The sequence below is a fragment of the Urtica dioica genome, chromosome 10 (assembly GCF_054948205.1).
Source record: "Urtica dioica subsp. dioica isolate 48M chromosome 10, U.dioica_male_clone48M_v1_H2, whole genome shotgun sequence".
Classification (NCBI taxonomy): domain Eukaryota; kingdom Viridiplantae; phylum Streptophyta; class Magnoliopsida; order Rosales; family Urticaceae; genus Urtica; species Urtica dioica.
Window position 1 is genome coordinate 18,378,058 of NC_142765.1, and position 15,995 is coordinate 18,394,052.

Sequence of the window (15,995 nt, forward strand, 5' to 3'; positions counted from 1 at the left end):
GACATAGATTTTTCCAGACTTGTCAAGACATTTGTACCCTTTATGATCAGGACTCAACCCAAGAAAAACACACAATGTGGATCTAAAAGCCAATTTATTAGTGTTGTAAGGACGAGTATTTGGATAACAGGCACAACAAAAAACTCTAAGGTGATCATACTTGGGTTGTTGGTTGAAAAGAGCTTGAAAGGGTGTACTGCCATGAAGAATGTTTGTAGGCAATCTATTAAGTAAGAACACAGCAGTACGAAAAGCCTCATCCCAGAATTTGAAAGGTAGCTGAGCTTGAGCTAAAAGAGTCAAACCATTCTCAACAATGTGTCTATGCCTTCGTTCAACCAAACCATTTTGTTCATGTGTGTGAGGGCAAGGTTTTCTGTGTATGACTCCTAGACTCTCTAAGAACTTGGTGAAAGGTCTAAACTCCCCTCCCCAATCAGATTGCACACATTTGATTTTGTGAGGAAATTGAAGTTCCACAAAAGACTTAAAGTTTTGAAAAACAGGAAAGGCTTCAGACTTGGCTTTTAGCATGTAAATCCATGTGTACCTAGTAAAGGCATCTACAAAGGTGATGTAATTTTGAAGCCATTCCTAGACTGAACAGGTGAAGGACCCCACAAATCAGTGACAATAAGCTCAAGAGGTTTTCGATATACAGTTTCTGAGGCAAAATAGGGAAATTTGTGTATTTTTCCATAACAGCAAGCAGAACACACATCTTTGGCAACATTATTCAGAGATTGAGAAATGTTTAGTTTTGTCATGACATTCTGAACAACTTTACAAGCAGGATGGCCAAGTCTGTTATGCCAAAGTTGAAAAAGATCAAGTTTAGGTACACTAGCTGAAATGAAAGCTTTACAGTTTGTGATGTTCCTAGTACATGAATTAGGCTGAGAGACTCTAGACTTAGGTAGGGAACTGAGAGATACTTGAGCCTTGTCAAACACGTACAGTCCATCTCTAAGCACTCCCTCCAAAAGAATAGTCCTGGTACTCTGGTCTTTGACAAAACACAGAGTAGAATGGAATTCAAAAATGACATTATTATCAGTGCAAAATTTTGACACAGTAAGCAGATTTTTGGTAATTTCTGGGACATGCAAGAGATTTTTTAGATCAAGTTTGTGACTAGTAAAAGGATACTCAAAGGATGTGTGACCAATATGCTTAATCAAGAGTCCCTTACCATCACCAATATGCAGTTGTTCACCACCATGGTACTCTGACTGCAACTCCAGGTTCTGCAGCTCAGACGTCACATGATTGGTTGCTCCGGAGTCTGGATACCAGTCTGAGTCAGGTGTGTACCATGACTGATCTTGAGAGTACCAGTGCTGACTCTGAACATCTTGAGGAGTGACTGATGTTTGAGCCAGATGACTTTGCACAGCACCTGTGGATTTAGCTTGCACTCCACTATTTTGAAGCTGAGAAGGACCTTTGAACGACTCATCAAATCTGTAGAAACAAGCCAGTGCCAGGTGACCTAGCTTGCCACAAACTTGACACTGAGGTCGATTTGACTAGAATCCACGTCCTCCAAAACCACGGCCTCGTCCTCGCTGAGCACCACGAATTCCCTGTGATCCTCTGAAGTAGCTATTGTAGCCATGGCTTTGTGGTCCTCCTGAGAAATTGTATCCACCGCCATTGAAACTCTGCTTCTGGCCTTGATAACCAGATCCTCCTCCTCTACGATCATAGTGAGAGTTCATCGACGAATAATTGGCACTGAATGACTTAGAGCTCTTGGACTGAGGCAAATCCAGCTCAAAGCTCTTCTTCCCAATTCTAACTTCTTGAGCAAGAAGTAAAGCTTCAATTTCATCAACTGAAAACTTATCATTGCGAGTAGATGTTGCCAATATAAACGTTTCATACTCATCAGGCAATCCTTCACAAATTGCTTCCACATGATCTCTCTCAGTATATGACTCTCCGACTAGAACTAGCAGATCAACTAAATTTCTAATCTTTAGCAGGTACCTCAAGCGTCATTGTAATATCAATATTCTTAGTTCGAGAGAGTTGAGTTTTGAATTGAGACACCTTAGCTCGAATCTGTTGCGCAAAGTAAACCTCAAGCGTCTTCCAGATCTGAGCAGCAGTATCACAGTTCACCATTCGAGTAAGAACTCCTTCAGTCATTGATGAGAGAAGCCACGAGACCAACAACTGATCTTGCCTCTCCCAAATTCGATACACTGGAGTAACAACCTCCAGTTCTTCGTCTCTGAGCTCAGTGAACTTCACCGGTGCTCCGCCAGTGCTTGACAGAAGAAAATCTTGTAGATCATGTCCTCTCACTGTTGAGATAACTTGTTTTCGCCAAACAAGAAAGTTATTGAGATCGAGTTTCATTCCAATCGGATTGTTGAACACAATTGGATTCACTCTCGCAGAATTGTTTCCTGCTGTATCATCCACCACATTCGTCGACTCCGTCGCCATGATTGGATCTCCCTTTCCGAAATCAGAGTTAGGGCTCTGATACCATGCTAAGATTCTAGAGAGAGATTGAGAGCTCGAGAGAGAGTAACTGTATTGTATTGACTGAAGTATGTGTGCAGTACAAAACAGAGATATTTATACTAAGCCAATGCAACAGTAAAAGAGTAAAGGTGTGCCACATAGGACAAGAGCAAGACTAAATAGAAAGATAGTAATGCCACGTCACACTGATGCCTTAACATAAATTTTATAACTAAATCATCGTCTTTTAAAAATCTACTAAAAAATGATATAGTTTCTCACATACTATTGAAAATTATGTCAAAATTATACATGCGCAAAAATAGATTTTATTCTAACACATTACCGAGTCTCGTAATTAAAACTTTTCAAACCACTACTCACGAAGTAAAGATGTCCTAGTTGCAAATCATGTTCTAAAAAATCACAGAAAATGTTAATTTTTTGTAGGAAATTTTGATAGTCGACTTAGACTGATCGCCGACCAAAAAATTCCCAAGAAATTGAAATTTTATCACAAATAATTATTAGAGACTGAGTTTCAAAAAAATTACAAACATTCCAAGCATTTAAGAACTTCCAAAGAAGAAAATTAACCAACCCGAGTCCCGTTCGAATTTCATTCTAGCTAGTGTTTCAAGATTTTTATTAAATAGTCCAATCGACGACGTGACAATTAATCAATATTTTAGTTTTCAGATGTTATTCCTATTAAAACAATAGAATCAGCTGTTTTAAATATGTAATTGATGTTGTGATCTTTCGTTTTATTTCCTTAAATGATAGTTCTATCTCTCTCTACGACCAACAGTAATTTTTTCCTAGGATAGTTGAAGAGCTCTCTCTATCTCTCGCTCTCTCAACGGAAGAAATGAGTATGCACAATGGTCTGAGGTATCACTCCATGGCACCAAATTCGTGTTCAAAAAGCACCATGGAAGAACCTGATCTTGGATCACCCTCGAGATCTGCTGTGGTGGTCATAGGTGAGCTAAACTTTCTAAGTCTCCAATCGGCATGGGAAAATCTAAATGAGGTTTGATGAAAATTACTGGTGTTAGGATTTTCGCAGTAACATTTGAGTTTCTAATTTATTTTTTCTTTCTAAATTGTGTATAGTTAATAATTAGTAAATAATTGTTAATGAATTATTCTCAGCATTTTAGATACTTTTTTTTTAGTTTAAAAGGTCAAATAGAATTTTTGTCCCTTTTGTTAACTTAATAATGTGAGTGGCTAATTTTAAGTTATTAATAAAACATTAACTAAAATACAATTCAATGTTTCAAAAAGGCTATTTAGCTACTATGCACATCTAAAAAACTAAAACACCAAATCAAAACCCAATTTTATGACATTTGATTTCTTCGCTCTTTCTATGAGGAGCCAAGTCTCTAGGCAACGAGCTAATACCATATGATGTTGTTGCTGGTTAGGAGATAGTCTTAAAGTAGAAAAAGACTCAAGAAATTATGTTTTCCTTTGTGGAAATGACATTGGTTATGTCGTTTCAAATTTTTACTTATAATATATCTTTTTTTTGTGCATTTCCTATTATGCTATTATTTCAGACGTTCGTTCGCAAAAGAAGAATCTGTTTTCAGATTCATCGCTAATTATAGATGAAATAAAATATTTGCGAAAATAAAGTAGAGTTTGTGTTTATTTATGTAGTAAGAATTAAGTATAGCCTTAAACGTGTTTTTTTAGATATATAGGTCATGAAATATTTCATTAATGATTTCAAACGTCAGATTTTTAGGAATACTGTTTTTGAGATAGTAACGCAATTTCTTCCTCTCATTTTCTAAAGTTTTCTAATTGCGTGATTGGGCTTATGATAAGTCCAATTCTGTGATTGTGATTGTGTATAGTTTCTCGATTATAAAAGTTATATAATCAAATTTCTCTATTAATTATGCTTTTCGACGATAGATATTTATGGCGAGCAAAATGAAGGTTTGGTTTAAAAAGAAATGATGAAGATACGCACAATTGAAAGTAAAAAAAAAAAAAGTAAATCAAATACTATATTGTTTCATTCAAATCACTATATACTAGAAGTATATGAACGGTAATTTAGTTGCGATGTGAGACTCATCCAATAATTTTTCTCACATAGTTATTTTGGTTGTATACCACCTAAGAAGACGATTATTAAATTGGTGTTAGTAAAACCTACATTACCCATATGCCACTAAAAATTCAAATAACAAACACAGCCATTATAAAACGTCCCAAATTGCTTCACACCATGCATAACTCAACTGAAAAACCCACGTCGAATTGTATTACTATACATATAACAAACAAAACTATATAAACAAAAACTAATTAATTATCGAATATATAACAAATCTACATGAGGTGGCCCAAAACTGTAGGGCAATCCCTCCCTAGAATCTCCAACGTTTGTCCCCAACAGTCACACATACACACATTCCATTTTAATTCAAATTACTAGCAGAACTTCACAAAAAAAGAAAGTTATACATATTTAAAATAAAATAACTCATCCCCCCCAAAACTCGTTTCCTATTATTCCAATCTTGTTTCCATTTTTACTCAGTCTCGCCACTACTCACCACTAAATCCGCAGCTCACCCCAAGAAACAAGACCTATTCAATAAAACACACATAATTTTCAATAACACACTAAACTAACTAAAATAAATAAATAAATATTTTTTCAAAAAATAAAAAAAATCTCCTGCTTCTTTCCCTTTTCATTTCTCCCCCCACCATATTTATCTCTCCCCTCGCCTCCTGTTCACTCACAACTTCACCACACAAAAATCATCCCCCAAAAAAAAAAAAAAAAAAAAAACCAAGACTTATTCTATTCTTCTATTCACACCCAAAATAAAACACATACTAAACTAACAAACTAAAATAAATGAACATATAATCTCCCATTTTTCTTCTTCTTCTTCTTCTTTCCATTCTTTATTCCTTCTCCTCTATTCACTCACAACTTCACCAATATCCAAAAACCACACTATACAATATATATTTATTTTTTTTGTCGTGACGCGCTTGATGATATCGAGGCGGTTATTATCAAGATGACGCTGAAAGGCGGGACGAGCCAGGCTTGCGCGGCTTGCAAGTACCAGCGGCGGCGATGCACGTCGGAGTGTCCTCTGGCGCCGTACTTCCCACCGGACCAGCCCAAAGTGTTCCAAAACGCCCACAGACTCTTCGGCGTCTCAAACATCCTCAAGATCCTCAAAAAGCTCGAACCGGACCAGAAAGCCACGGCCATGTGGTCGATCATATACCAGTCCAACGAGCGCGATCGCGACCCAGTCCACGGCTGCCTCGGCAGAATCTTCCACCTCAGATACCAGATCTGGCACGCCGAGCAAGAGCTTCTCTCCCTCCACCACCGCCTCCAAATCCTCCGCCAACAAAACCACCCTCAGAATAACAATAATGCCATCGGGCCTCAACCCCAGGCCCAGCAGCTGGACCTCATCATGGGCCCGCCGACCTCCGCCGCCGTGGAACCGGAAGATCCGCCGATGTGGCTTCAGTGTAATTACGATAATGCCACCGGCGGCGGTGCTGCGGCGGAGCAGGGGTACGATGAGATGCCGTTTTTTGATACCATGGATGATAGGCAGTCTTACAATATTGATTCCAAGGAGGCTTACGATTCCAGGTTTTTTTTTTTGTCAGTGAGTGAATATCATATGATTCTTTCAGGCTTTTACGATGAGTGTTGATATGTTTTGCATGGTTGTTTTTTTTTACGTGTGTGATGACAGTTCGGAAGAGTCGGTGCTTAAGATCGAGGCGAACCAGCTTGCGATCGAGCATCTCGTCGACAACGAGCTGAAGAACGCCGCAGCGGGGTTGAGTCTCACCAGCGTTAACTGACAATGACGATGAATATGATGATGAGTTGTTTTACTCTCTTTCTCTCTCTTCTATATACAGTTCTTTTATTCTTTTCCAATTTTATTTTTCTTATGAAGAATAAAGTTCCATGATTTGATCTAGGCCATGCTACGAGTTCGTGGTGTTTATCAAGTTGTGACACTTTGCAAAATTGACCAGTTCGTAGTTTACTTGTAACGATTAGCTTTTTTACTTTTTATTTATATTTTAATACCATTTATTTATTATTTATTTTTTATTAGTAAGGTTTGTTATTTAGTGGTTATTACGTAAATAAAAGATTTCATTTCCCACTGTATCAAAATTTTAGCACAGATCTTGATCGGTTTATTATATAATTAACAACAATTTTGGATACAAAAGGCAATTTTACGCTAATGTTATTAATCACAATTTTATAAATTACATATATCAATATTCATCTCACTAACTAAACAAGTACATAATCTTTTTATTTTTTTTTATCTAGAACACCATTTTTAATAAATTTTGAGCCAAATTATAGTTTTCAAGGAGACGGTTATTTTAAAGAGCAGGCTTGCTCATGCATCATATATTTGAAATTAACTACAGCTAATAAACTGCATTCAAATCTTGAAAGAAAAAAAAGGAACTTTTATTGAATTTTTAAAATGTCTATTAAGGACCCTCAAACAAACTTTAACCTGGTTAACCCATCTTATAAAAGAAAGATTCTAGCTACAACAGGCACAAATTTGTATATAAATATATAGACTATAAAGCAAAAATTTATGCCCAAATCTTTATTATAACTCTATACAGATCTCAAACGTGCTGGGCTTAGGTTAAAAAAAAATGAGGACATATATCTACAATTGGCCTCACCACAGTAACTAGAGAGGCAGGTAAATTTATTCAATAATTCCAAAATCAATAGCTTCTTCTGTTGTCTACCCTAAACAATCTATACAAGCTACGGTTTTTTTACTCCTGTGTGTGGCTACGATTTTAAGAAGAAACTTTTAAAACCCATTAATTACGTGGGATTAAAATGACAAGGTTCTGATTTCTCTAGCCAAAAATAAATAAAATGAATAAAGGGGGTTTCACAAAACCCTGGTGTTGTAGGAGCCACAAAGAGAGCATTTGTGGTACAGCCAATGGAAACGAGCTTCTCCTCTCTTCCCACAGTCGTTGCATAGTATAGCCTGCCATTTCTTCCTTGATTAATCACTCGAAAAAATCTCATAATTGTACACAATGGACTACGCCACTTGAAACGTTGGATTTACAATCTAACTAATGTTTTAAGCACGTTTAAAATTTAGGCACATCTCATGACATGACCTCATCAATAAGATAGTATTTTACATGATTGTCGTTAGCATTTTCATACGTTAATTTTAATAAATATATGTTAATTTTGGTAAATGACTAATTTATCAAAATAAACGAAATATTGATTAGTTGCTTAAAATCAAGTTTGGAATTAGCTATAAACAGTTACAGCACCTTATTAAGAAATTAGTGATTTTTTCTGATAGCAAAATATAAATTGTTGAAAGGGTCTAAAATGTTGACATTGTAAATAAAAACACTTATATATATATATATATATATATATATATATATATATATGTGCGAATTTCATTTAAAGTTTGCGTAGTAGCTAATTTCATTTAAACTTTGCTTAATCAATACTTTATTAATAAGATAATATTGAATTATTTTGTTTCGATGTAAACCTGTGTTTGGCCGACATGCTCGTCTGGAATTCTCTCTTCGGCCAAAAGCGCATCTAACATGTTGAAATACACCTGCAAGGAAAGAAACCATTGCAATTTGAAAGTGAACATTGAGATAATTAAAGACATGTAATTTTTTTCGAAATATAATCAATTTTGGTGAAAAATGAAAAAAAGAACTCACTCACCTGCATATCTCCTAACGATTTTCCGCAGATAGGGCAGGTATATTTATTACATGTGTAGGCCTAGAAAACATTAATATCAAACTCGTTAATAAACTAAAGGAGAGCGACAGTAGAGGATAAGTGACAGATAATATAAAATGAAGAGATATGTTCGAGTCATAGTTATAATAATAATAATTAAAAAAAAAAGAAGAGCGTATCGAAGCTATGAGGTCTCCTTCTTGAGAGGGCACTCTCTCTTTCTGGTGAGGGTCATGAGTTTAATCCCATAAATGAAGGAAGAAATGTCTTCATTATTGAAATTTAAAAGATTTATTTGTGCTTAAATGTTTATGTTTAGTGTAATGAAAATAGTAAGAAAGTAAATATATGGTATGGTATTAGTGTAATGCGTACCTCAAAACAGTGGGAGTGCATCAAGTGGCCGCAGGGAAGGGCTTTGACGGGTAAAGAGGAGGTGAACATGTCTTCGTGGCAGATGGGACAGTTGTCCATGAAGCATTTCTCACGGCACACGTGGACAAACAGAGAGCGTGACATGCACGCGTTGCAGTTCATGCAGTGGAAGTAGTCGATCCCAAGCCCCTTCCCTTGCCGGCACAGGTTGCAATATGGGCAGTGGTATATCATCCTGCTCCAAACTCCAAACTCCAAACATTAAATATGATTAACAAAAAATTAAAAAATTTTAAAGGAGAAATTATACAAAATAGTCGAATTTACATGTTCAAATTTTTTTTTTTTATAAGATTGAATTTTTTGATGATTATAGTAAGTAATTTATCACTTTCAAATAAATTAATCATGTAGTACAAAAAAAAAATTTGAAACCAAATTATTATACATTTTCGCTATTTCACTAATTTTAGACAAATATTGGCTATTTTGCGAATTCATAACTTCGAATTGGCTATTTAGCTAAATAACTCATTTTAAAAATAGTGATCGTTTTAAATCTTAATTATTTCTCTTCTAAATAAAACTATAAACAATTAACAGACTTAAATCGAGTCCAAATCAATAAACATTAATAAAAAAAATATTTTTTTACAACTTGAAAAATATTATTTTGGCAATAAACTTGAAAAATATTATTTTCGCAATAAATACTACACATTAGTTTTTTTTTTTTTTTTTTTTTTTTTTTTTTTTTTTTTTAAAAACACCGTGAGATTGATGCGCAAAAAGCCCATGGGCCAATTTCAAATAAGCGTTCAATTAAACATAAACTTCTATTTAAATAGGAAATATTAACTAGTGTTTAGAAGTTTGGGTAAATGAAACACAGTTGATTTTTAATTTAAGGTAATTTAAAATTGCCCTACAATATGAGATTTTGTCCGATTCAAAATTATCAGATTTTCAATCAAGATTGATGAAAATTTTGGAAATACTATCTAATTTTAAACATTCAACATTTGAAAAAACTGATTTTAGATTCAAATGTCGTTTATTTGAGAAATGTGAATTGACTTACCAAACAGACGTATATAAATTATAGCTTCTAAACGTATTTTACCTATCATCGTCGAATATTTTGCAGATTCTGCAATAGTATCTTGCCATGGAGAATTTATTGCAGGAAGGTGTTGAACACGTAGACCCGATAGGTTGAATCTTTAGGCACTGCATGCACATCATATCGGTAACACTTTTCCTGGGAACATCAAAACAATGTCAATAACTTGATTAGTAGCTTAATTAATTATAGCGCATATATAAGTTATATATAATATAATATAATTTTGTTTTACCTATCTAGTACATGGTCGGTCGTTTCGTCGTGGCATTTGAGGCAAGTGTAGAGCTGGTTGCAGCACGGAGCGACCAACTTACAATTCCTCTTGTAGTGTTTGCACCCAAATGTTAGGTTTTGATGGTCTCGGTACGATGGCTCTTGCCCGGGAAACTCATTCTCGTTGCTCGATAGAGTTGAATGGAAGTGATGTCTCACAATCCAACGGCTAACAAAATAAAATCACATGGTAACAATTCATTAGACAATATATATTAATAATAATAGATCTATTCTCGGTTTATTAATTTTTTTTTAAAGTGGTAAATGGTAAAAAATTGCTAATTTTTTTTAAAGTGGTAAATTGCTAACAAAATAAAATAACGATATAACTTTGTTTATTTTGCTGAGAATTTGAAACTTTGACTATTTTTCTAATCAATTTTTTTTCAAATGGCTATTTTGTATATTTTTGGCCTAAATAAAAACACTATTTACCTTACACGGAGGTTCTGAATAATGTACGATTTCCTCTTGGTGTCTAGCACAGAATCCTTTGAGACACGTATAATCGCAGCCTCGAGATCTTCTTGCCCCATTTTCCTTAGGAGATCGCAATGCTTCGACTTATGCGCACTCTCAATAAACATCCTCGGTTTCACTTGGCACGCGATGTTTTGCACATCCGGAACCCTCTTCTTCTCGTCCTTCGTGCTGGACGGCTTGTACTCAATGTTTTCGTATAATTCAGAATCGTCTATTTCCAAATTATCAACCGGGTGAAGACAAGCCGTGACTTTTTTCCCATGTGTTTCCTCTTCCTTCTCGTCTTTAGTACCATTAGTCAAGTAATCAAACACCACCTCGAGTGGGTCGTCTTCAGAAGAAAACGGGCTATCATCGTCGTCCCCAATGATGGCAGTGTAAGCGTTGCCCTCCTCCCACCACTCCTTGAGCCACTGGTCAAACATGGTGTGTCGGGTGACTTGGCGCCACAACATCATCATGGTGTGTTGCTCTTCAGTCGAAAGTGACCCCATGACCCACGGAAGCATGTCTTGAAGGACCTCTGCGCTAGTCCGTCCGAGGATGCTTCCCGCGACCCATTCTTGCTCCTTTATTGAGAAGCACTCCCTGAAGAGCGGCCATAGCTCAATCTCCTCTCGTTGGATATGGTCCACGAGCAGGCCGTGCATCGACTCGCATGTCTCGTAAAGCCTCATGCACAGCTGGTGGTGCCTCCTCGAAGAAGACCCAGCTCGGGTCACTTCAGAGAGCTTGTCAAGGATGTGCGAGACCTTCACAAAATGCTCGGACTCGAGCTCGTGGTCCATGGTGTACGAGTGGCTAATGTTTGTGATCTTCCCTTTTGCCTCCAACGCGGGGAATGCAACCTCGTCCTCAGCGTCGCTATGTATCTGGTACAAAAAATTTATAAGCTTGAACCTCTTTCGAAACTCCTCAAGGAACAAAGGGTTCTCCGCGAGTCGCAGCGACCCCGAGACCAAGAACTCCAAGTCAGTCTTGAGCGCCTTGTGAAAGTAGAAGATCAGATCCATGGGCTTTGGGTCAGACACAGACGAGCCCTCGCCCGGGCATCCTTCTATGATCTCAAAGTAAGGGTGGTACGTCTTTATGGCCTCCGGGAAGTACACGTGGAGGTTGATCACACTAGAGTAAGACGCGTCGTACTTCCCCTTTTTCTTCTTCTTATTCTTCTTCTTCGAGGTCTTGCCTATTGTCTTGGGAACCGACGCGTTCTCTTTTAAAGTTTGGTCGATAAGGAAGGAGCGCCGAGACTTGAACATCTGCTTGAGGTTAGTCCCAAACTTCTCTTCCGAGATTTTTCCAGAGCAGCCGGCGCGAAACCAATTGTGGAGAAGATAGGCAAGGGGTTCGTTTCTCCTCGACAATGGCTCTTGTTTCTTGATCATCCCATCTAACATGGACTTGTATTCTTCCTCGGATAAGTGGCCCGAAAACCACATCATCACGCACTTGAGGAGCCCCAACGGCATCATGTGGACACTTACGTATAGGATTCGTTGCTGCATTGAGTGGCCGCAATGCTTTGCGATTAATGGAAATACCTGCAAACATATTTGTCGAAATTTAAATGATTTTTATCAAATAAATAAATTTAATTATACTCTAAATCCGAAAAATACAAATTAAAAGTACCTCCTTTTCTAAAAAAAAATAAAACTACCTCTTTTTCCTGGAAACGAAATTGTTTGCTGATTTCCCCGACAAAGGACTCAAGTTCCCGGCAAAGCTTTTTGACAAATTTTGGGAGCATGTCGTTTTGGGAGGTATGATAGAGAAGCATCTGTAAACCTTCGATGTGACTCTCACTTGGAAAACCTCCGGTTGAAGGTGACATATAGCCGTGGACGAGTTGGTTCAACATCGGACTGAATAATTTCTCCAATGCATTGCTATATATGAATTAAGTACCACGCATGTATCATAATTTTGCATTTTAAAGTAAAAATGGAAGCTAAATCTAAAGCACTTTTTTTTTTTTTTAATACCGTTATATGAATTGTTTTAACTTTCTTTTCAAATTATCAGCAGAATCGTCAATCAAATAAAACCATACAATATATTTTCAATTTACCTGTAAAAGGTGATAATATCAGCTAGGAATTTGAGCTGAACGACGATGTTGTCTAGGTTTGAAAAATCACAAGAACTTTTCACTTGGTATAGCTCTCCAAGGACTGTGATCAAGTTCTTTTTAATGGCTGCGTGCCATAGATGAAGACCGTCGAGCGGGTTTTTATGGCCGAGACTGTCAACATCATGTGTTGACGATGATGACGATGACGTGGACGGTGGCGATGATGGCCAACTAATTTGCCCAAAATATCTTCTAGACTTGAGCAAGGATTTCATGTCAGACACTCCTCCAATACCAATACTTGAGGGTTGGCTATTATTAGTACTTCCAAGCCATGAAAGAACCACCTTCATGAAAAATTATTCACAGTAAGTAAAACTGTTAATGTTAAATTCACTATAGGCCATTTTTAGCATCCATTGAGTTCTATTCGTACGTAAATTTCTTCTTAAATTCATGTTTCATTTATAAATTGAACAGTAACATAATTTGGGCTTACAAAGTTAAATACACGAAAAACACATGATAAAAAAAATTGTTTAAAATTTAATTTGTAACAAAATATCAAAAAATAAAAATTAATGAATTAATTGAACTACAGATTAAAATTAAAAAAAAAATTCTGATCAAAGTTTCACCACATCTTTAATATCCTAAATTATATAAAATATTATAATAACTTTGTAGTACCTCTTGAAGCGACTTTTCTTCAGGTACTATCTCTCTCAGGCAAAATTTGACCTGTTCTTGTTCTGGAGATGAAAGAAATGAGAGCATCCATGGAAACATGTCTTCAAGTATTACTATTGGAACACTGCAAATGAATTGCCAAACCAGTGAAGCTTGCTCCTTCGCCGGGATATGTTCCATGAGCTTTGGGAATATCTGCAAGCCTATGAGAGTTAGGAAACTGATAATCGACACGTTGCAATAATTAATTAACTAGCATCCTCAAATACCTATTTCAATTAAAGCTAGTATTAAACAGATAATCATCGTTTTGACGTATCTAATCGGAGAAGTGGGGTGATTTACTATTTCAAAAGAATAAGAAGGTGGGATTTTTAGTGCTTATAGTTTCAAGCGAGAAATAAAATAAAAATTGAACTTTGGTAGTACGTAATATACTTGCATGTAAACAAATTATACCATTCTATAAATTACTGTTTCCATATATATTTTTTTCTTTGATATCTTAAAAAAAATACTGGCAGTTATTAAATTAAGCCCTTCAATTAATCAAATAACACCATATCACTAAAAAAAACATTAAACAAAAATAAATACATATATAAAGTCGCAAAATCAAATACGTATATGTTCCCTGAAGAGAGAAGTAATAAGCGTTTATAAAAATATTATAGCAAGGTATATTCAATAAGATCATGTTTGGCATTATCTACGAACTAGACATAATTAAATTTAGCCCTCTTGCTTATATTTTTTAGAGCTTACTTTTTGGTAATAATTATTGCCTCCCTGGACATATATTATATATGTTCATTCTGGCCATATACACTCAAATGGACTCATTATTTTATGTGAAACCAAATTGATAATATTAGAACAAATAATGAAAATAATACAACCATCTCCATTATGACGTGTGGTCAACAGAGTTCTAAGCCTTAATTGATTCAATGGAACAATAATATAAATCACAGTGAAACAGTTTTTTTTTTTTTTTTTTTTTTTTTTTTTTTTTTTTTTATATATAAAGAAAATACCTGTTTTTCTTCTTTGAGCATGTGCTTTGAAATCAAGTTATGAATCGTGCCCAAGCAAAGAACAAGCTCTTGGAACGGTTTCCCCGGAATGTTTTGAGCCACGTTCGATTCCTCAAGCATTGCATTCAGCCGGAAAAATATCGAGTCGAAAAGAGCGTCGATGCTCTTATGCTCCAACGAGTACGTTGGAGTAACATTTTTCACATGAGCATCTAAAGCCGTAAAAATAACCTGTCAAATTAATAGACCATATGGACTATATTAGTACCTTGTTTGGCCCAATCTTTCAAGGTGATTTAAAAAAAAAAAAAAATTGGGTATATAGTAGTTGAAGTAGAGTCACAATGCTCATAATTTAATTCTATTAATTGATGAAATAAACCAAAGTAAATAATTAGACCGCATTGGTTTAATCATACCACCTAGTGATTTGACTTTTTTTTCCTTTTCTTTTCTTGTTTTTCCAATGTTTGCAAATCGAATTTAGAAATAATAGCACAAGGATTGTAAGTTGAGAAAAATGATTTGAACCACTTTATTTTTAAAACAAAACTTTATTTAACGTCATTATGAAAAGATAATAAGTGAATACACTATATGTACCTAAGTATATATATACGTGTTTATAATTATACGTATATATATATAATATATATACCTCGTCCTCGGCGGCGCAGTGGTATTTACAGGCGAGCTTGAGGAACTCGAAGCGGCGCAGGAGACTGAGGACAAAGTCTGGCGCGTGATGTCCACTCTCCGACGCGCGTGAGACCTCGCGTCTGAGATCGCTGATCTCAGCACGAAACGCCTTGTGGAAGTAGACGAGCAAGAGGATCGGCGAGTCGGCGAGCCTAACCGACCGGTCCAACGCCGGAGTCTCCATCTCCGACTCCGACTCGGATTCCGACACATCGGACTCCAACACCGCCGGAACGGTAACGGCGTCGTCTGGCCGAGGAGACGCGTCGTTGCTGGCCATTCACGGCGGAATAACGGCGTCGATCGCTGAGAGACCGAACCTGCATGAGAGAGAGAGAGAGAGAGGGAGAGAGGGAAGGTTTGTGGTGTGAGGGACTTGAGATTTATGGGTTTGGTTTGGGTAGCAATAATAACCTATTATTATTACAATAGTTCATCGTCATTATTGATATATAATTATATTCCCTGTCACTCTTGTTCTTCTTTCTTACTACACTACGATCTGTATCACTATACCCCACTCTCTCTCTCTCTCTCTCTCTCTCTCTCTCTCTCTCTCTCTCTCTCTCACACACACACACACATATACATATTATATAAAAAAGAATAAAGAAACAGTATTATTCCACGGCGGGTGATAGGGACGTTGTACCGAACACCCAACGGAAGACATGCTTGTTTTTTTGTTGTATTAGCCTATCAGGAATTTTAATTGTATATACTCCATATAGATACCACATGCATAATTTTCATTTGTGTTTTTATTTATTTTTAAATTAAGGTAAAAATTAAAAAGAGAAGAAAATAGTACACAGATTGAACGTTAGTAGAAAATTTGAATAATTTTAGTCAAGAGGGTTGTAAACAAGAGCCAATTGTTAGAGCTTAGAATTGAAAAATAACTAGGTGTTATAAAAAAAAGTAATATATTAGGGT

At 36.1% G+C, this 15,995-nt stretch overlaps 2 protein-coding genes across 2 annotated transcripts; one reads left to right on the forward strand and one right to left on the reverse strand.

Moving 5' to 3' along the window:
* Positions 1-5,543: 5,543 nt before the first annotated feature.
* On the forward strand, positions 5,544-6,478 carry LBD27 (LOB domain-containing protein 27). The gene is made up of 2 exons (XM_089627886.1): positions 5,544-6,142; positions 6,249-6,478. The coding sequence occupies exons 1-2, from the start codon at positions 5,544-5,546 to the stop codon at positions 6,358-6,360; spliced, it is 711 nt and encodes a 236-aa protein (XP_089484012.1). The 3' UTR covers positions 6,361-6,478.
* Positions 6,479-6,943: 465 nt separating this feature from the next.
* LOC149383705 (zinc finger protein BRUTUS-like At1g18910) lies at positions 6,944-15,422 on the reverse strand. Its single transcript, XM_089629572.1, has 12 exons — positions 15,019-15,422; positions 14,361-14,591; positions 13,324-13,518; positions 12,631-12,980; positions 12,220-12,448; positions 10,509-12,100; positions 10,030-10,239; positions 9,795-9,932; positions 8,672-8,906; positions 8,276-8,335; positions 8,088-8,159; positions 6,944-7,550 (listed from the first exon to the last, which is right to left on the reverse strand). Exons 1-12 carry the CDS (start codon positions 15,337-15,339, stop codon positions 7,449-7,451), a joined length of 3,735 nt encoding a protein of 1,244 aa, XP_089485698.1. The 5' UTR covers positions 15,340-15,422; the 3' UTR covers positions 6,944-7,448.
* Between the last annotated feature and the right edge of the window lie 573 nt (positions 15,423-15,995).

Bases quoted from the DNA above. Each gene is read 5' to 3' on its own strand.
- LBD27 (XM_089627886.1), top strand. From the start codon at position 5,544: ATGACGCTGAAAGGCGGGACGAGCCAGGCTTGCGCGGCTTGCAAGTAC. The intron at 6,143-6,248 runs GTTTTTTTTTTT...GTGTGATGACAG, and splicing joins AAGGAGGCTTACGATTCCAG to TTCGGAAGAGTCGGTGCTTA.
- LOC149383705 (XM_089629572.1), bottom strand. From the start codon at position 15,339: ATGGCCAGCAACGACGCGTCTCCTCGGCCAGACGACGCCGTTACCGTT. The intron at 13,519-14,360 runs GTATTTTCTTTA...ATAGGCTTGCAG, and splicing joins TGCTCAAAGAAGAAAAACAG to ATATTCCCAAAGCTCATGGA. The intron at 12,101-12,219 runs GTAGTTTTATTT...ATATGTTTGCAG, and splicing joins TTCGTTTCCAGGAAAAAGAG to GTATTTCCATTAATCGCAAA.